The sequence below is a fragment of the Typha latifolia genome, chromosome 12 (assembly GCF_019914945.1).
Source record: "Typha latifolia isolate L0001 chromosome 12, TyphaL0001v2, whole genome shotgun sequence".
Classification (NCBI taxonomy): domain Eukaryota; kingdom Viridiplantae; phylum Streptophyta; class Magnoliopsida; order Poales; family Typhaceae; genus Typha; species Typha latifolia.
In genome coordinates, this window is record NC_133097.1 from 6,001,132 (window position 1) to 6,023,512 (window position 22,381).

The 22,381-nt window shown below is 33.8% G+C and overlaps 1 protein-coding gene across 2 annotated transcripts; it reads left to right on the forward strand.

Annotated features, from left to right (window-relative positions):
• Positions 1–21,950, forward strand: LOC140798983 (protein HASTY 1). Of its 2 annotated transcripts, XM_073153076.1 has the most exons (22): positions 1–295; positions 6,083–6,184; positions 8,824–8,967; positions 9,074–9,154; positions 9,271–9,340; positions 9,476–9,546; positions 9,664–9,827; positions 9,896–9,967; positions 10,063–10,300; positions 12,559–12,621; positions 12,722–13,006; positions 14,119–14,232; positions 14,367–14,493; positions 14,580–14,749; positions 14,843–14,944; positions 16,560–16,663; positions 16,780–17,071; positions 17,243–17,481; positions 18,446–18,949; positions 19,074–19,368; positions 19,623–19,806; positions 21,617–21,950. In XM_073153076.1, the coding sequence occupies exons 1-22, from the start codon at positions 185–187 to the stop codon at positions 21,694–21,696; spliced, it is 3,612 nt and encodes a 1,203-aa protein (XP_073009177.1). In that variant the 5' UTR covers positions 1–184; the 3' UTR covers positions 21,697–21,950. The 2 variants fall into 2 exon arrangements, with proteins under 2 accessions (XP_073009177.1, XP_073009178.1); XM_073153077.1 differs by lacking the exon at positions 1–295 and having other exon boundaries at positions 9,078–9,154.
• The last annotated feature ends 431 nt before the right edge of the window (positions 21,951–22,381 follow it).

Genomic DNA, 22,381 nt, shown 5'->3' on the forward strand with positions numbered 1-22,381 from the left:
AAACCGCCTCTTTCCTTTTCTTTTTCTTTTTTTTTTTCTTTTTTCCCTTGTTCCTTGCTGCCCACTCTTCCTTTTCCCTTCTCATTTCTATCTCAGTTCGCCATTAAAACCCTAATGCCGCGGATCGCTGAAACCCTAATTTGATCTCTAATTCGGTCCGCAAAGCCCTCGCGGGTAATCCACTATGGAGGACGGCAATACCACCGCCACCAACGTCGCCCGGGCCATCGCCGCGACGATGGACTGGAGCTCGCCTCCGGATGCCCGGAAGGCCGCCGTCGCCTACTTGGAATCCGTGAGTGCTGTCTCTGCATTTACTAATTCCGGATTGATGCTGGTTGAATGCTGTCTGATTGCTTTCGATTCGGACATGTTTGATGCGATCGGCGCACTGCTTTGGATTGTTTAATTTTGCGTCTTAGTCATTCCATTTGGTTGGTTTGGGTTTGCTTGTAACGCGTCAGTAGTGGGTGGTGGGGAAGTTAGAGCTTTTGATTTGCCAATGGGTATTGTTCGATCATGATAAGATGAAAAAGATGCATGATAGTTAAGATGGTGAAATTAAATTGGTATATCTTAATGCGTGGGGTTTAGGTAACAAATTTAAGGTAGGTTAGCTGTAAGAAAGCAATATCCTTGCATTACTGGTCTTTCATTGAATTTGGTTGTTTGAATGGGGAATACTGGATGCGCTCGGTCATCAGTGTGTCAGTCTCAAAGAGAAAATTTTCCATGTGTCTTTACTTTGGATTATTTATAGGAAGTTGGGAGGAGTTACTGTAAGTAGCCATGTCGATTAGCTTTCATTTAGTGGTATATTCTCATTGGGAGTGAGTGAGTGATGCAATGACAAACATTCCTCTATCGGGATGCTCTAATTGTAACTTGTATCTTGTACTTCATATTATCCCTTCGCAATACAGGTGTCAGAACTTATTATGTTAGGCCCGACTATTACTTCAAAAATCTTTGCTTTATATAGGTTTGCCTTTATTTAACCTTTTCCCTTAAAATATAAATCAAGAAATTTGTCGCTATGATGAGGAAACATGGTTCATTTGATTATGATATTCTATTTTGTGTTGGTTTGCAATGGTAGTCAATTATGTAATGTTATGATAACATGTAATTCTCTTTTATCTTGTGTATTATGCTGGTGTCTATAATTCTGTATCTTTTGAATTTTCTAAAGAAATTTATTATTGGCTATATCATGATGGGAAATTTGCATCAAAACACACTTGATTTTTTTTTTTTTTGGTAAGTCAAGCCCATTTTCAGTTTCCTTTGCAGATGAGGTGTTTTTCATTTTTTCCTTCCAAGTCTGCTCTTATGTTATTTAGTATTTCATTAAATGTTGACGGGATACTATAAGAGAGAGAAGTGGCTCCGTACTCATCTCCTCCTCATTCTCATCTTCTATCGCTTAATAGGTCTCTCTAATCACTCTTTAATTAATAAAATAAGAGTATAATCAAAAAAACTTTGAATTTTGTATATTAACTGCGAAATTCACAAATTAATTGCAAATTTTGTAAATTAACTATGTACCTAATAATAAATCATACAGTAAAATAAAATCTGTCATTTTCTTTTAGTTACTCATAGCACCAATATTCTTTTTTTTTATAGCATTTGATTCTTTTAGCTCTTTCAATTGGGAAAGTCTCATGTACACTTATTTGTGTTAGAATAAAAATAGTGCTTATATCTATTAGAAAAATATTAGTGATTATGAAATATCTCCAAAAGTTCGAATATAATTGTATCTCCTTTACTTTTCCTCATCCTCCTTTTTATCATTGTAATTCGTAGTTTATTTACAATATTTGTGGTTAATTTACAAAAATATTTATTCTACTATTCTTCTACTTATTATTATATATTTCACTCATTCACCACCTCATTTTTCTTTAATGAAAGGCTCATATATAATTGTTTCCAGTGAAAAAGAAGAAGACAAATAAAGTTAGTAAATAGAACTGTAAAGTTCATAGATCAACTACGAAATTCATAAATTAACAACAAAATTCATAGATTAACTACAAAATTCGTACAATAATTAAGAAATTCATAAATTAACTATATACTTAATGCAAAATTATATAGTAAAATAAATGTTTCTCTCTTTCTTTGAGGTACTAATAGCACTAATGTAATTTTTTTCTGAAATGTTGATTATAGCATTTGATTCTTATAGCTCTCTTTATTGAGAAAAAAAATCTCATATATACTTATGAAATTATGGTAGATTAAAGTAGTGCTCATAACCATTAGAAAAATATTAGTGATTATGAAATGTTTTCAAAAGTTTGAACAAAGTTATATCTCTATTACTTTCTCTTTATCCTCTTATTTTATCATTGTAATTCGTAGTTAATTTACAAATTTTTTTACTCTACTTCTTTTCTACTTATTAATAAATATTTCATTCATTCACACCTCATTTCTCTTATATGAAAGGCTTGCATACAATTATTTTCAGTGAAAAAAAGGAAGACAAATAAGGTTAGTAATATAACTACAAAATTTATAGATTAACTACGGAATTCATAAATTAACAATGGAATTCATAGATTAACTATGAAATTCATACATTAACTACGAAATTTGTAAATTAACTATGTACTTTATACAAAATTATACAATAAAATAAATGTTTCTCTCTTTCTTTTAGGTACTCATAGCACCGATGTTCTCTCTTTTTGAAAGGTTATTATAACATTTGATTCTTTAGCTTTTTTAATTGGGAAAAAAATCTCATATATACTTAAAGAAATTGTGTTAGATTAAAAATAGTGCTCATAACCATTAAAAAAATATTAGTGATTATGAAATGTCTCCAAAAGTCTAAATAGAGTTGTATCTTCCTTACTTCCATTGATCCTATTTTTTTATCACTATAATTCATAGTTTATTTACAAAATTTGTTGTTAATTTACAAAAAAAATTACTCTATTTCTTTTCTACCTTTTCTTATATATTTTTTACTCATTCACCTCTTCATTTTCCTTATATGAGAGGCTTGTATACAATTATTTTTAGTTGAAAAAGAAGAAAAAGACAAATAAGATTAGTAAATATAATTGCGAAATTCATATATTAACTGCAAAATTTGGAAAAGAAAATTTCATGTACATTTAGGAACTGTGTTAGATTAAAAATAATGCTTATACCCATTTGAAAGGTATTCGTGATTATAGAATATCTCCAAAAGTTTGAATTGGTTATGAGCACTATTTTTAATTACTAATACCCTTCTAATTGTTATGAGCACTATTTTTTATTTTACATAATTTCTAAGTGTACATGAGATTTTTCTTTCCTAATGAAAGAGCTAAAAGAGTCAAATGCTATAATTAACTTTTTAGAAAAAGAGAACATTAGTTCTATGAGTACTTAAAAGAAAAGGAAACATTTAATTTTATTATATAATTCATATTAGGTATATAGTTAATTTATGAATTTCACTATTAACTTACGAATTCACAGTTAATTTATGAGTTTTGTAGTTATATTTACTAACATTATTTGTCTTCTTATGTTTTTTTTTCACTGGAAACAATTCTATACAAATCTCTCATACAAAAGAAACAAGATAGTGAATGAGTGAAATATAAAAGAATAAGTAGAAAAAGAATAGAGTATAAATTTTTGTATATGAATTACATTTGTAAAAAGGTGGATGAAGTGAAGTAAAAGAGATATTATTATATTCAAATTTTTGGAGATATTTCATAATCACTAATACTTTTTTAACTGTTATGAGTCCTATTTGTAATCTAACACAATTTTTTTAAGTATACGTGAGATTATTTTTCTTATTGAAATAGCTAAAGGAATCAAATATTATAATCAACATTTCAAAAAGAGAAAATAGTGGTACTATGAGTACCTAAAAGAAAAAGAAACATTTATTTACTGTAAGGTTTCGTATTAGGTATATAATTAATTTATGAATTTCGTAGTTAATCTATGAATTTCATAGTTAATCTACGAATTTCACAGTAATATTTACTAACCTTATTTCTTTTCTTTTTTTCTATTTGAAATAATTATATTTCTCATACAAGGAAAATAAGGTGGTGGATGAGTGAAATATATAAAAATAAGCAAAAGAAGAGTAGAGTAAATTTTTTGTATATTAACTATGAATATTGTAATAAATTATGAATTATAGTCATAACAAGAAAGAGGATGAGGAGAAGTAAGAGAGATACTACTCTATTCAAACTTCTCGAGACATTTCATATTAACCAATACCTTTCTAATGGTTATGAGCACTATTTTCAATCTATTACAAATTCTTAAGTGCAAATGAAAATTTTTCCCAATGTAAAAAATTAAAAGAATTAAATGTTATAATCAACCTTTCAAAAAGAGAGAATATTAGCGCTATGAGTATCTAAAAAAAAGGGAGAAATATTTATTTTACTGTATAATTTCGTATTAGATACATAGTTAATTTACGAATTTCATTTTTAATCTACGTATCTTGTAGTTAATTAATGAATTTCACAGTCATATTTACTAACCTTATTTATCTTCTTTTTTCACTGGAAACAATTGTATACAAGCTTTTCATACAGGGGAAATATGTTGGTAAATGAGTGTTTTGTAGAAAAATTAAATAGAAGAAAAGTGGAGTAATTTTGTAAATAAAGTATGAATTACAATCATTAAAAGCAGGATAAGGAGAAGTAAGAGAGATACTATCCTATTCAAATTTTTGGAGACATTTCATAATCACTAATATTTTTTCTAATAGTTATGAGCATTTATTTTTAATCTAATACAATTTCTTAAGTGTACATGAGATTTTTCCTAATTGAAAAAGCTAAATGAATCAAATGTTATAATCAACTTTTGAAAAAGAGAGACTATTAGTGTCACGAGTAGCTAAAAGAAAGTGACAAACAATTATTTTTGTATGATTCATTATTAGGTACATAGTTAATTTAGAAAATTTATAGTTAATTTACGAATTTCATAGTTAATCTATGAATTCCGAAGTTTTTCCAATTAGTTCCCTACTTTATTAATTAAAGAACGATTAGAGATTTGTATAGAAAATAAATGGAAGAGAAGTATTACGAGATAGAAAAAACAGCATAAGAAAAAGAAGCAGCAGCAGCATAAGAAGAAAAATAAGAAGAAGATGCAGCATAAGAAGAAGTATGAGAAGAAGACGAACCGTACGTGGGACGAGTTTCCGCCTCATACAGCTTGGGCCGAAGACCGGCCCTCTGTACCCTTCAAACTAAAAAAAGAAGGAAATGCCCTTTTTAAGACAGACCATGTGTTGAAAAAGGGGAAAGGCCTATGTGTTATACCCAAAACTACCTTATTACAGGAAAAAAAAAACCATAATGCTGACGAAGTTCAAGTTTGAACAGCCTGGCTATAAAGACGACCAATTCAAGGTGAAAAAGGGGGTTGCTCCCTCGGCAAAACTGGGATAAAGTTGAGCCAAAAGGTCCCGATTCAAGGTAAATTCATGAGGAAAAGAAGAGGAAATAGTAGCAACAGATGATGAAGAAGAAGAAGAAAAAGAATATGAGGTCATCCTCTCTCGTATCATGTCCTATTAGTATTTAATGGGGCACTAAATGACATAAGGGCAAACTTGGAATGATAAAAATAGGTCTGACTAACAAAAAAAGAGAAAAAAAAACAAAGTGTGTTTTTGGTGCAAATTTTCCTATCATGATTTATTTTGAATATTTTTAAATAGTGATGATTGTCTGTGGTCTGCAGTTTATTTACTCATACTGCATTTCTTTTCTTTTGGTTTTATAAACCATGGAATATGCCTTTAAATTAGTTTTGCACAATGTTTTGACCTGTAGGCGACCTTTTTTAGCAGGCAGCATACTTTGATGTGATAAGAATAAAGCCTGTTATTTAGGGAATATATGGCATATGCATAACTATTTTGACTAGCTCCTTTGGCTAACCTATGGCCTATGCTCTAGGGTCTCATGAGCTCATGACCAATATATATATTTATATATATTAAATTTTAGCATTCTATTTCCATAACTTCTTGGTGATATCTTGTTGTGGTATATATGCACTGCAGGTGAAGAGTGGAGATATTCACATTTTGGCAAACGCATCACTTCTTTTGGTTCAGAAGGATTGGTCATCTGAGATTCGACTGCATGGGTTTAAATTGCTGCAGGTTCATCCTTGTACTCCATCTTTCTTTTGTTTTATAATGTGATGTCCTTTGCTGACATAGTTTTAAGTTAAATGTGATTACATATGCTATATATGTCATGTTTCTTATGTGTCTTAGTTTTTGTTGCCATTCTTTTATTCGTTATTCTTTGATCGTTTTTGCTTAATTTGTCTGTAAGTACAATTTAATTTAGAAATAATTAGATGGTCTTGTATTGAAGAATTGCACTACTGGATTCTACTTGAAGAAGATTATCGGATGTAAATTTTGCAAGCATTAGTTTTTAACCTTCTACGGATATAGGACACTAGGTTTTCTTCAATTTGAGACTTTGGACTTTCAAGTCTACCTCCAACATCCTTTCGAGTGATCTAATTTCAAATTGATCTGATAAGATGCATGCTTGCTTAATGTCGTACAGTAAGTAACAAAGTAACAAACTTCTTAGGATCATAGTTCCCAGTTTCGGCTGATCCTGATCCGGGCCGAAACTAGTCGGTTAGCTAGTTTCGGCTGGGGTATCGGCTATATTGGCCAATCCCACCCGAAACTGGCGGGAATGGGTGGGATCTGACCCGGACCCCACCCCTCCACCTGCCTCTCTTTCTCTCTTTTCTTTCTTTCTCTCTTTTTCTCCTTTTTTTCTCTTCTTTCTCACTTCTTCTACCGGGGACTGAGTAGATCTCCGGCGACATTCTCCGACGAAGATCCGACAACCTTCGGCGACCTCAAATGAGTTTTTTTATTATTTTCTTTAGTTTTAAATTCCCTCTCTCTTTCTCTTCCTGCATCGAGTAGATTCGACGACCTCTACTGTTGCTGTTGCGGTGAAGCAGCAGCACCAGTTGTTGAGAGCCTGGAAGAGAGAGGGGGGGAAGAAGTAAAGAAAAATTGGGAACTTTATCTATGTGAATAAATTTTGAATTTTGGAAAGGGAGAGAGGAGAGAGAGCTCGATATTCATCAAAGTTTTGAATTTTAAGTAAGTTAATATATTTTTAAAGTTTTTAGGTTTCATATGTGAGTAATTTTTATTTTCTTAATTTTGTCATTTTTTCTAAAACTTTAGAAATTTTTCTATATTTTTAAATAATATTTAGAATTTTATGTAATTAAAAAATAGTTCTATCCGATATGACCGGCTGATACCGGTCCCGATTACAATACTGGGAACCTAGCTTAGGATGCTTCAATGTAGGGATTGCATGGTTGATTTTTCAAATATAAGGCATTTAAGGTGCCAATGTTATTCATTCCTAGCTTGCCTTTCTTAGGTTGAATATCGATCCGTTTGGGTCAATTGATTGGACATGAACTAAAATCATATAATCTTTCATTCCTTTTTTGTGGTTCTGGGTGGATTATGGATAAGGAGAAATGTTTCATATATGAATAGGTCGTCTATCCAATTACTATATTTTTCTAGTGCATTGAGTCAGACGCTTGAGTTCCTCTTTATTTGATGACTCAGTCACCAAGGTAGGTGACTCCACCTGACTACCCACTAACCAACCTTGTAAAAAATCGTTATTGTTAGTCAACCCAATGCAAAATATTCGCCAAGTAAGGTGAGAAACTGAGAATAGGATAATTTATGGCACTAATACCACAACTAACCTTGTGACATATTCATCAACTCTTGCTGCAGCTGCAGCAGTAGTTGCAAGCGCATCCATGTTGATATCCGGATACCCGGTTATGATGTTTCTTTCCTTTGTTTTCTCTTGAAGTATGATGTGATCTATCAAAAGTACCTAGTATGTCATATAAGCAATTAACAATTTAAACATATGCTATAGCACGTGACCAACTAGGCAACTACAGAGCACATAAACTTTTTAGAAACATTGAGACACCATTTGTAATGTCAAAATTGTCCTTCTTGAAAGCTGGCTACATTCTGGGGAAAGAGAGTAAAATTAATTATTGCACTTCACATAGAGGGCATGGAAGTTTTTGTCTTTTTGGAAGTCCTAGTATGAAAGGTATGCTGCCTGGTGGGGCACTAGAAAGTTTCTTGAGCTTATAGAGCTGGACAAAGGAGCTTAGAAATTAATGCTAATTTCCTGGTTAATAAATTGGGTTTCTTTGCTTGAGGACAGGCAAGAAATGTCAATATAGATAGCATTCAGAGCAAGTTATCACTCATATGCTAGAGCATGTAATAATTGACACAAGGCTGGTAAATCTTGAGCTCTTTTATGGTTATGAAGCAACATTTTATAAAGCAATGAGCTGATAGGATAGTAAACTTTCGAGATTTCTCAACCAGAATAGAGTGCAAGTCTTGTTATATTTCCCTTGTAGCAACTTGCAACCTCAATAAAGAAATGGAGAAGTAAGAAAACAGAGGAATCAGAATGTCTATCAATGCTTTACACATTATATAATTTTGCTCTGATTCATTACACCTCAAACTACAAAAATTACACCTTGAGTGCCTTATAACTTATAATTAATCTCAAATTATGCATTTTTGTTCTTTTCTTTCAAGTAAGATAATAATGCAAGTTATGCATACCATATCAGTTCTTCTTGGAGAAAAATTGTTTTCAATTATGATTCATATAATCTGCATATGCTCTATTATTCTTCTGTTCCTAACTTGGTTCGTATTTATTACCTTGATATTCTTTACAGCATTTGGTTAGATTCAGGTGGGATGAATTCAGCATATCAGAGAGGAAGGAATTTGCAAATTTTACAATTAAATTGATTACAGAAGTGGTTGGTCCTCATGAAGAATGGGCTTTAAAGAGTCAAATAGCTGCTTTAGTCGCCGAGGTTCCTGGTTTTCATTGCTGTTGTGTTTATGCTAGTGAACCTATTTGCCTAAGAGTTGTAACTTTTTATTTTTTATTTTTTTATTATATCATTCTTTCTCTTGCAGGTAGTTAGGAGAGAAGGAGTAACTCTGTGGCATGAGCTGCTACCGTCTATGGTTTCTCTATCCAACAAAGGTCTGATTGAGGTATGATGCTTATCTCCACTAGTTTATTATGAACACAGACATTAGAAATGTTAATACATCCATGAGGTAGAAATTTTACTCTATTTTATTTGATTTATTTTCTTGCACTTCGTCAGGCTGAGTTAGTTGCCATGATTCTAAGGTGGCTTCCGGAGGATATAACAGTACATAATGAAGACTTAGAAGGTTAGCTATGAGGTTTTCTCCTTGCAATTGTCCCTGATTCTCTCTCCAGTATTTCGGTTCTAACAAATCAAACAATACATCAAAGGAATTATTTTCTGATTTGCTTGTCTTTTTAAATTGGGGTGCATGCAACAGGTGATCGACGAAGGGTATTATTACGTGGTCTTACTGAATCTTTGACAGAGATATTGCCACTCTTGTACTCTGTAAGTTCTCTATTTGAAAGATTGGGGTCTACTTGTCAAGAATTTTCATTTTTTTCTTAGACTATAGTTCTATTTCATTAATTTAAGAAAGCATCCTAATCCTATATCACATGACAGTTGCTTGAAAAGCACTTTGTAGCTGCTTTAAGTGAGTATTCTAGACAAAAAATGGATTTGGCTAAACAACATGCAGCCATAGTAACATCTGCTCTGAACGCGGTGAATGCCTATGCTGAATGGGCTCCTGTGCCTGATCTTGCAAAACATGGTCTCATTCATGGGTATATTTCTAGAATACCTGTAATTATGCATCTTTAGGTGACCGAGGAACTAACCAGTACTTTTACAGATGTGGGTCCTTGCTTCCATATAATGAGTTTCGTCTCCATGCTTGTGAGTTTTTTAAGTTTGTCTGTCAGAGGTATGTGTTATCAATTGCTTGTTTATTTGAATATATATAGTTGATTCTTATTCAGCTTTGCCCATACCTCTTCTTTATGATTTTTGCATTCTCAGGAAAAGACCTCTTGATGCCACAGCACATGAGTTTGATTCTGCAATGACTACCATTTTTCAGATCTTGATAAATGTATCAAGAGATTTTTTAAATAAGTGTAATTCAAATACTGGTGCTTTGGATGAAAGTGAATATGAGTTTGCAGAGTGTATATGTGAGAGTATGGTAGCTTTGGGGTCTTCTAACATGCAATGCCTCCTTGTGGATGGAAACATAACATCTCAGTTTCTTCAACAGGTGAACACTTCAGAGTTCAGATATACACATCCATTGAATATTTTTGATTTAATGTTCTTATATAGATATATGAAATATTGTTATATAAGCACTTTGGGTTCTTCTGGCATGCGACGCATTTTTGTGGAGGAACCATATCAAAATCTGTTTTCAACAGACAATTACTCATTGAACAGATAGTTCCATGTAAAACTTTATTAGCTGATGTCCTCATATGCTGCACTATGTAATAGGTAAGTGTTGCTTGGTTGCTGTAGCTATACAGCAATATTTGGCCTTTTCTTCTCTTAAAAGGTTTTTGAGTTGTTCATCATTGTTGGTTTATTTCTTCCATCTTAGTTCCACACTTTTATGTAGGATATTGCTCTATGTTTGATATGCTTCACTATTCTGCCTTTACATGTTCTGCAAGCTTGGGACTTGCAATTCTTATTTGCTTGAGAGAGTTGACGCCGTTCATCGTGGGGTGACATTTTCTATGCCAATGGAGTATCAGCCTTTGACTATGACTTCATGTAGGGTAGAGTAAGGTGATGTTTGTGAAAAATTCATTGAAATTTTTGGCTGAGGTTTGGAATAGTATTTAAGAAAATTCGGGAAACCGTTTGTTGTTGAAGGGAAGATTTTATAGATATAAAGTGAAGTGCTTTGTCTTATATTAAGTTCTTAATGTTGGACCCACATTTTGGATAAAATTGGTGTAAAATTTATTTCCTCAACTTTTAACAAAAGGTGGACCAGTGTTGACAAGAAGAGGTCTAGTGTTTTCTACCTATAATTTTATATAAAAAAGGGGTCCTAAGTGAAAAAGTAGTGCTACACTTTTAAAAGTCAAGGGGGGAGCCCTGGCCCCCTCTTAGTTTTATTATCTCCGCCACTGCTTTTAACCCAGAAATACAAATTGTGATAGAATCATAAAACTAGGGAAAACTGTATAGGCGTGAATGCATGAACGAAGATTAGATCTACCCATCAATATTGATCTCAAACTAATTCCTCCAATATTGAGTACAAATTTGGGTTACAATTACAATGCCTGAAAGGCTGAAAGTGAAGAGCAGTATTAGCAGTTCAATAAGGCACCAGAAAACACTGGTTGTAGTGGTTTAATGATCAAAATACAACTAATTGTTTGTCTGCACAATATTTAATGTAATACATTGTCCTTAGCTTTGTCTGATCCTCTCAGTTATCTTATCAGATAATTCTGAAAAGTGAAAACCATACGTCCTGATTTGCCAGTGGAACTAACAATACTGTATTGCTGACCAAAATGTTCTGCATTCCCCACATGCCAGCTGCATGGAAATCCTACTCTTACTAAATGAAATGGATGATAGGACTTGCAAGTAGGGTGGGAAGGAAGGTGTTATGAGAGGGAGTGACCAAAAAGGAAAATTGAAATTCAAAGCGTAATGAGAGGAGTATATGTGAGATTTTGCCTAGAAATTTGATTGGAGAGAGCTTGACTTTTGCAGTGGTAAATTGAATGTTCATTAGCAGTGAATTGTCTGATTGTGAGTAGAATTAACGGTTATATTATGGAGTCATTAAACCTTGATCTTCCTCAGTTGTGAATTGTTGTAAGATTTTGGAACTCGAAAGTTCCACTGTTAAGCTATGAATTTCTTACATTGGATTGCGGATGATAAATTTCAATTTTGTGGCATATTTCATAATATAAATAACTTTCCTGAGAAGAGATTGGACAATAACTTCTGTATCCTTCATCAGTATGTGAAATTTCAGTTCCTTAAAACTCTGAATCCTTCACATCATTATTTATGTATAGGTTATCTATCAACTGACAAGTTGCACCTCTCACAAGACTGTTTTTATTTCTGGAACTCTGGAAGTATGAGAAATGCACGGTATATAGAAAGTTGAACTTTGAATAAGAGCTTTTGAAGCATCTCAGAAGTCAGAGCTCATGTAGCCCAGTATATGAAATGCTTTTTTTTTTCTAAAAAAGTCGATAGAGTAACTTTTCGATGATATTGTGTGGTTTTTTAATAACGTTCTCAATTCTTCAATGATCAGTTTTCATAGTTTGCCGTCAGCTGAATCTTCCATCTTCACTTGCATGTAACTATATTTAGACCTAGTTCAAATCTTTTGTTTTACATGTATCTACTTTTTCATGATATATTTTTAGTTCTGCAGTTGCTTCGAGCCTCTCATCTACTTGTTTTATTTGTCCCTTCTATTATTATTTTATTTCAAATGACATGCATAGTATTGATTATTTTGGATGTCAGATGCTGGAATATTACCAACATTACAAGATTGCGCTTCATTTTCAATCTTTGCTCTTTTGGCTGGTATAACTCTTTATCGTCCTTCTCTTTACTATGATTACTGGAATACTATGTGAATTAGTTGTTCTATATTCCTTGAAATAATAAGTTTAGTTGCTGACAGGTATTGCTGAGAGAACCATCAGCAAAAGCAAAATCTAGTGCACAAATTTCTGGGGATAACTCTTCTGTTTGCAATGTGGGGTTTGGTGGACCAACAGAAAAGGAAAAGAAAAGAGTGTTGGCGTCCATTACTGATGAAATTTTTTCTTCTATTCTGGATATTTCTTTTCAAAGAATGCTCAAGAAGAACAATACAACAGGACCTAAAACATCTGGAGAATCATTTGAACTATGGAGCAATGAGCTTGAAGGAAAAAGTGATTTCAGCCAATACCGTTCTAGATTGGTATATCCTGTTCTAATTCACTTAATGGCCCTATTAAAACATTCTCTGCACTTCTCTTACTCAGTTACTTTTCCACGTATCAAATGGAAGTTCCTTTCTGTAACTAAAATCTGTAAATATTTCTGTATTTTATTTTTTGAAAGCGATCTTGTCAAAATACTGTGCATATTTAAAATGATATACTCTTGATTGCTGCAGTAGTCATCTTTGAATCTCAAATAGCATGTCTTTATCCATATTTATATGCCAATATCGTGCTATGCAGAAAATACTATGATTTCTTCTAGTATTTGGTTGAGAATCCTAATCTTATCTCATATTTGTATAACCTTCATTAACCATAATGCTTTTTTTTTTGTGGGCATGCCAAGAAACTATCTCATAAGTCATAAGTCATAAGTCATAACCACCATTATGATTGGATTTGGAATGTATAAATTCACTGAAAACTTTATTTACGTCTGTTTGTTAGGTCTATCTCTAACTGGTCCATCTTTGACTCCTTTTTCTTTACCCTTTTTTTAAAAAAAAAATATTGTGTTTGACTAGTTAGCTGTTTTCTAGGGAATTTTTATGTTTAAGAAGCATGAAACATGAAACATGGTTGGTAAGCATTTTAGTACACGTGATTGGATGGAGGAAGAGGAAAGCTAATGAGTCTGGCTCAGCGTGAAAGGAAGAGGCACTACCCTAAGTTGAACAGCAGAATTGAAATTACAAGAGACGAGTATTTTTACTCTGCAAAATTTGGGCTATTACTGAATTCAATCTGTTCTCAAGCTCACATTTTTAACTTAAAAGGTAAAAAATCTTGCGTTGAGTCTGATGCTAAGCAAGAGCATCTTTTAAGCACTCTGATATTGCTTTTCATGATGCTTATTGAGAAACGAATTGCTTACCACCTGTTTCTTGTGATTTGGCTATGTAGCAAGTTTCAACATGTAAACCTTTATAACTAGTCAAACAAGGACTCATGACATATACTTGTGTTACTGAGCACTTGGTGGTTGTTTATATATTATCAATCCAAATGTTCTTGCATGATTGTTTTCCTTTATTATTATTATTAAATGGCTAATTTTTTGTGCATTATTAAAAATTTCTCCATGCAGTTGGAGCTCATCAGACTTATTGCTTCTCAAAAGCCATTTATAGCTGCAACAAAAGTTTCACAGAGAATTGACACACTTACAAGAAATGCAAATTACATATCAATGTCCCCTCAGGTTAGCTACGCACATAACCAGAGAAAAAGTGGTTGTTAGGTTGTCTTACCCATTTATAAAAGACTAATTACCATCCTAATTCATACAATAAACTTGTATTCTCATGAGTTTAAGTCAATTTTTATGAAACCCAGGAGTTAGCAATAATGGAAAGCATACAACTAGGCCTTGAGACAGTCGTGAGTGCAATATTCGATGGTTCACCTGAATCTGTAAGCAGCGATCCTGAAACCAAGTTTCAATTACACAGAATTTTTGAAGGTTGTTCATATCATTATGCTAGTCTTCTTGTAGGTTATGAGTCTACCATCTTGAAGCATGCTAAGACCTTTTGCTTGTTAACACAGCACTGCTTCAGCAGCTCCTTTCTTTAAAGTGGACGGAGCCAACACTGGCGGTAATCCTTGGGCACTATTTGGATGCATTTGGACCATATTTGAGACACTATCCAGATTCAGTTGCTAGTCTTGTGAATAAACTTTTTGAACTTTTGACATCACTTCCCTTCAACCTTCAGGTAGTGCAAGATGTTTTATATACTAAAATATTTACATATCCATCATTTTAGTTCAAGCATGATTTTTGTTCTGAATCCCTTGTTGATCGATAGGACCCTTCTTTAAATAATGCGCGACATGCTCGGTTGCAAATTTGTTCATCCTTTATTCGTGTATCGAGAGCTGCTGACAAAAGTCTGCTTCCTCATATGAAGGTTAGCTTGAATTCGGCATCTCTTGGAGCTTCAATAAATCCTAATATTACTTGTATTCTCTAATTTTGTTACTAGCTAGAAATTACGAGAATATTTGTAGGCAATAAATCTCATATTATGAACTATTTATAGTTTATTTGAATGTATGCATGTATGAAGGTTGGTGCATACTTGTGAATTATTATCATCATCATCATTATTATTATTATGTTTTTTTTTTCTAGAGAGAAGTGGGGAAGACCCCAGTTAGAATCGCACATGTGAAATTTGATGTATCAAACACCTAGCTAACCTAATGTGTCTAGTTTAATTTTTTGTAAACTTGAACCATGAAGGCAAATTAGGCTTTATTGTTGCTTAGGTAAGTTAACTAAAGCAACCCAGAACCCTCACTGCCTCCTCCATCCTCTCCCTTTTCTCTAAAATATCCATGGCTCCAACATTTCCTACTCTAGCATAGCCCAATCTGTGGAATGGCGAACTCCTTGTCAAATGATAGGACTCTTTTCTTTTTCGTTGCCCTTTTCCATCTCCACTACGAAAGGAGGCTCCGACAGTGGGTTTCTATGTCAGGCTGTGATAGAAATCCCTATTCCGTGACAGTCGAAGGAAATCAGTATCAATCAAAGAACATGGGAGTGTTAAAACATAGTTGGCTCTTGGATATGCCAATATTCCTTGGCTCTGTGCTCTTAGATGATTCAGATGACCAAAATAATACTGTTACAAAAAAAATTGCAACATGTATACTATAATGAGATACCAGTTCTATTTAACTTTTAATACTATTGGGTTCTCTATGTTCCGTAAAGCCATAGTATGTGCAGACATGAATGTTAATGAGTATATGCAAACATCTTCTGTAATGCCGTAGTATATTAGGCTATGTATGTTGACAAGAGTCACATTCTGATTAATATAAAATATTAACATTTACATGTGAATTAACATTTTGTATGTAATTTACATTGATACTAATATATTTTCAACTCTTTTTTTAATTATATAGTAAGATTCAGACATTCACCTTCTTCTAGATCATTAAACTTATTTAAGTGCTTCCATGCCCTTAAAATCCTTAGTATCTGCTGTGTATTCTGAATTCTGATATAATCATAGTATTAGTATGTTCTCCATTGTGCAATCTCTACTGTTGCCAGTTGTAAAGCAACAACCAAAAACTGCTAATGCCAACTATATGGATACCAAATTTTGCCAATTCTGCATATAAAAATACTCCCTCTTTTTCATGTCAATACAGTTTTGCATCTTCCTCTTAGCTCCAAGTAAATTTTACTAATTTTATTGCAAGCTTTTGCTACCAACTTTTGGTGCACCAGAAAACAGGTTTAATTAATTAATTTTTTTCCTTTTTTGATCATACATTTGAGACTGACTGCCATTGCTTGGTCATTTAGCTGTCTAGTTTAACAGATTTACAATTGTATGACCGTCATGTAAATTATGCTAGTATTTTGTAATTAATACTCTGCAAAATTAAATCAGAAGATCCTCAACTAGCATTATTGCGTCATGCAAATTATTTCCCTTACATTATCCATTGTGAAAAGACATACTCTGGGTTCTTTAGTGTGTTGTATTCTTGATGGTACAGGGTATTGCTGACACTATGTCTTATCTTCAAGGAGAGGGTCGTCTACTTCGTGGGGAACATAATCTTTTAGGCGAAGCATTTCTTGTAATGGCATCTTCTGCTGGGTATCTACCCACCACCTCAATATTATGATAGAATCATTGCCCTAATTGTGTGCATAGATGAATTTTTTTTTTTAAACTTCTATATAAATGCCTTATCTTGTCTTGTTTACATTTAGGATTCAACAACAACAAGAAGTGTTGGCCTGGTTGCTTGAACCTTTGAGCAAAATGTGGACTCAATTAGAGTGGCAAAATGCATATTTGTCTGACCCATTTGGTTTGGCACGTTTGTGCTCTGACGTGCAATTTATGTGGTCAATTTACCACACTGTAACATTCTTTGAAAAGGCACTCAAAAGAAGTGGAAGCAAGAAGGCTAATATGAATTTGCAAGGAAGCCCAGCACAATCCACTTATGTGCATCCTGTATCTCATCATCTGTCTTGGATGCTTCCCCCACTTTTACGGGTAATGGAACTCAAACTAGTTTATGTCTCCTTGATATCATTGCAGTTAATTTCCATTAAGGGAATTGAAGGTATATAGGAACTTTGAGTTAGTGCTTCTGGCTTTGTATTGTTTTATTTGTGACAGCATCTCAAACAGAGTTATCAGCTAAAGTAAGTTCTTCATCTGCAGCTGCTTCGATCTGTGCATTCTCTTTGGTCTGAACCGATAGCTCAAGCTCTCACAGGAGAATTAAAAGCAGCTAAGAGTATGAGTTCTGTTGAGCAGTCTAGTCTTCTGGGAGAAACCAATATCAAACTGTCGAAAGTTCATTCAGCATCTTCTGATGGGTCTTCAGTGGACACGAGCAGGGAGGGAGACTCAAAGGAAACTGACATAAGGAATTGGTTGAAGGGTATCCGAGACAGTGGGTAAGCATGGTGACTTCAGCTGATTTATGTTCTTTGTTGTTCTACCTAACGCTTCAGGCCTTATGTACATGTTACTGATGATAATACATTATATGTTATTAGATATTTGTGTGCTGCAAATAAAGAAACTGGAAAGTTTAAAATTTAAATGGTACAAACATATTAAATATTTCTGTGATCTCCAAAAGAGAGCTACTTATTTACTGTTTCTTCTTGCTACAATTCTTCTTACATGACATAGGCATCCTATTCTGGACGAGACGAAAATATTTATAACAATAAGTGGTTTCGGAGTTAATATAGCTGTACGTTTATCTCAGAAGCAGAAAGAAAAGAATGTCTCGACCATTTAGGAGGAAAATCCAATATGCCCTTGGAATTCTAGAACTTAACATTTTCAAAATTAGAGATTCACAGGCCATGCATTGGTGACTGCAAGGCATCTTACTCAGATCTTCCTTGCTGGTTTTAAGTTGGTGTTTTGTAAAACTGCTCACAGTTTGCAACACATCTCTTGTAACTCATGTATTTCATACCCATTTCTAGTTACTTTATTATCTAGCTCCCGGGCAAGATAGTCTAGCTTATCTGTCAACTGTCTTGTATCATATACAGAAAAATCTGTATACTTTGAAAGTTTGAATTACGTCACTGTCTCCAAAGCTTGCAAATCTTGGAGAACCACTAGCTGAGTGGTTGGCTTTTCAAATTCGGAGCACATCTATATCACCATCTTGAATGCATTAACTATGTTAGTAGTTGGATAGTATGTAAGTTTCTTATAGACCTCGGCATTTGATCTCACTGTTGATAGTACTGAAATGTATTATTTTCTTGGAAATTTTTTAAAAAGCAAATTGGATATCTTGTGAGTTATTTCCTTAAATCATTTTCATTTTATATATTTGTTTATTGCAATACTTGCATTATGACAATTTTCTTTCTAATTTGTCCTATATTGTAGGTATAATGTTATAGGCATGTCAGCAACTATTGGGGATTCATTTTTCCGATGCATCCAGGGATCTTCTATGATACTTACTCTTGTAGAGAATGTGCAATCAATGGAATTCAGACATTTACGCCAACTCATTCACTTAGTTCTTGTGCCTTTAGTCAAGTACTGCCCTGTAGATTTATGGGAAGAGTGGCTTGTAAACCTCTTGTACCCAGTATTTCTCCATTGCCAGCAAGCTCTTACTCATTCATGGTCTAGTCTTCTACATGAAGGCTGCACAAAAGTGCCAGATACCTTTGGTAATCATTCTGGATTGGAGCTGAAGGTAGAAATGATGGAAGAAAAGTTACTGCGTGATTTGACTAGGGAAGTATGTTCTCTACTCTCTGTTTTGGCGTTGCCAAGCTTAAATAGCAACCTCCCCTCCTTGGAGCAACTTGGACCTATCAATCGTGCAGAAGCTCCTTTGCTCAAAGATTTAGAATCATTTGCTTCAAACTCTGTCACCGGGTAATGAAAATAAAATACTCAGTTAACTTTATATTTGAGCCTCAACATTCCTTCAATTTATTTGAAATTCTTTGGTTGTACGCTACTTCATCTCTGATTGTCAAGCATTTTGGTCCATCTGCAGGTTTCTTGTGATGCATAAAGGTCCTGCTCTTCCTGCACTAAGGATAACTATTGAAGTATTTACTTGGACAGATGGTGAAGCAGTTACTAAAATTGTTCCCTTTTGTGGAGCTCTTATTCTACTCGCCATTTCAACAAATGATCTGGAACTAAGAGAGTTTGTTGCCAAGGATTTATTTTTTGCAGTAATTCAAGGCCTAGCCCTCGAGTCAAATGCAATCATAAGTGCAGATCTTGTTGGTCTTTGTCGTGAAATATATGTCTATCTATCAGATAGAAGCCCTGCACCTAGACAGGTAACAGAATATAAGATCATTGATTAACGTTTGAGATTTATATCTACTATTGACTGTTGAATAATGAGATCCTATTCTTTCAGTAAGATGTAAATGAATACAAATCTAGACCATTTTGGTAGTTTGACCATGGAGTACAATTGTTAAGTGCTTGCAGATTTGAGCTAATTTAGATTTAAAGCCATGTACAACTTGCAACCTATTCTAAGTGCATATAGTGCAATGAGCTAAGAGATGAATTACTCTTTATCCAGGTCCTGCTCTCCCTTCCTCATATCACAAAAGATGATTTACTAAGCTTTGATGATGCTTTAAGTAAAACAAGCAGCCCTAAAGAACAAAAGCAGCATATGCGGAGCTTGCTTGTATTAGCTACAGGAAATAAATTGAAAGCTCTTGCTGCTCAAAAGAGTACAAATGTCATTACTAATGTTACAGGTGAACCAATTGCCTTACCTTTTACTGCTTTCGGTACCTGTTTCTATGTGTTTTATTGCGAGGTTTGAGGTTCTCCTTGTCATTAGTTTTTACTCGTCTAACATACAAATGTTTTTGATGGCAAAATGAGATCTAAAGGTAGCGTGGATATATTTGTTCCACACTAAAATGCACTTTAACAACACTCTTGTTTGGACAATTAGCACTCTTTTCAGCAAGCCTGACTGGTTCGAAATATTGAAGGAATTAGTTGGTTGGCTCTTAACAACTGAAATGTTCTACCACTCACTAAGTACACAAGTAGTACAATAGACTGCATGTCTCAGAACTATTTTTCTCACATATAAGATGAAGTTCTGACAGGAATAGTTGTAGCTAAAACTTGATACACAGTTGGCCTGTCAAATATGAGAGATTGCAAGTGGTCCGTGAGCCTTTGTTGGCCTCATCTGCTATTTTAATGGCTTGCCCAAAACGAGGGTCTATTTGATATCTATATCTGATCCAATCATGGATTAAGGGGAGTGAGCCTTGAATGTATACCTTAAATGTTGAACTTTGAAGTAAAATATCAAGGTGGTACAACATTTTCACCTTTAAAATAGTTAGCAGGGAAAAGGATGCCGGTTGACCATGGTTCACCACATGTACACTTATATTATGGCCTAGCCTTGATATTAGCTATTGCAACTAGTGCTACAACCCTATCAAGGTCTGGGGAGAGTGCAGAAGTTTTGAACTGAATGGTTGTCTTAGCTTTTAAGAGCTTACTTGTCAAATATTGGTCAGATTGTTGATATTCATCTTGTTAGAAAATTATACTATATTCTGCGAAGTGCAAACTGGGCAGTTGCACTACTTTTTTAGGGCATGGAAGCATGATATATAATATAAGGTTTAAAAAATTTCCTCAATTCTATTATGATAGATTCCTTGGATTTTACATTTCTAATTCTAATGACCGTAATTGTCTCTTAATGCATTAAGTATTTGACTGATCTTTTTTACATACTATTGACGAAAGTGGCAATTGACTTAAAAGGTATGGCTGGGATAGAAAAGGAAATCACAATTTAAAACATCCTCTACTATTCATTTTAACACAAAATGTATGTTCTCTTTTCATATGTGACCCTCAATAAATGTAGTTGTATATCTTCTATCAAGATCAATTGTTCTTTTTTATTCCCTGTGCAGTTATAAGTTAAAATAGCTTGTCTTTACTTCCATCAAAATTGTATAAAGAACACTATGATATCGTATGACATCATAATGAATTTCTCTAGTGCAGTAGAATTGCATGTCATGATTGGAGGCATCCGAAAGTGCTTGCTTCTGTCTTTTTTGATTCGTTATCTATTGTTGTTTATATCCCGTGGAACTATATTCTTCTTTTTCCTCTCTTCTATCTTTCAAAAATAATAAGGGCATCACTTGGTGTGATAATAGGGCTTAGTGGAAACGATCTCTTCATCAATGAGGCATATTCTCTCCCAAACCCCACATTAGCAAGAGCAGGAGCATCATGCTTTCAGATGTCCTTTTCTTTAATAGGAGGGCATGATAATATAAATAAACAAAAATACCCATATCCATGGATTAAATTCAACTGATCAGCTCTTAGTTTCAGTCACTACAAAAGCATATGTTACTTTGATTTTAGACCATGCATAGATTCATAAGTGATATCTTGTGGTATCTTTTAGACAGTCTGGTTAACTACTGGTTCTATTCAATGTGCTTATCCTTCACATTTTGTGATTGCTCTAATGTCAATAGCATAAAATAAATCTTCTTTGATGCTCTTCAGCAAGAACCCGCAGTTTGGCCACAATTTCTGGACCCAGCGTTGAAGATGATGGTGTCATTGGATTAGCAGCAATAACTTGAACAGATTGGCATGTTTATCTTCGCCATGACTTATTTGTACAGGAAGGGGTTCGGAGGCTGCAAAAGTTGAATCGGAACATACTCCTGTTGATATATTTAAAGCTGACAGGTACCAGGCATAGGCCGGAGTGGAATCACGAAAGCATTTTGTTTTATCTTTGATTCTATCTGCTTTCCATAACCGATTGTATATGGGTTTCAAAATTGTTATCAGATAATTATATCAAAGAAATTGCTGCTCGATTTTGATTTTATTGATTCAGATTTTTGTGGACAGTGGGTGCAGATGAAACTCAGTAGATGAGAAATTTGTTATGATAGTCATGCTGAAGTTTCCTTATCTCAAAGTAACAGAAGAAATTATGAATGATCACTTCCAATAATTAGTTTGAGGCTTATGTATGTACCTAAACCTTTCAGTCACTAGAAAGACTAGCTAATTTTCATGCATCTTATGTACATCTAATAAATCTAATAGTGATATTATCTTGCACTAATAGACAGATACACTGAACAAGGTTGCACAACTTGCTCGACTGAATCAAATCCATTTATTTGTACCTTGTAATTTATATAGCTGAATGCATCAGATAGTCTTTCCTATTGGACATGATTACTCATCTTTTACCCCCCAAAAATGCAAGTATGCTTGTGGTGTTATGCTCCTCTAACCTCACATCACACC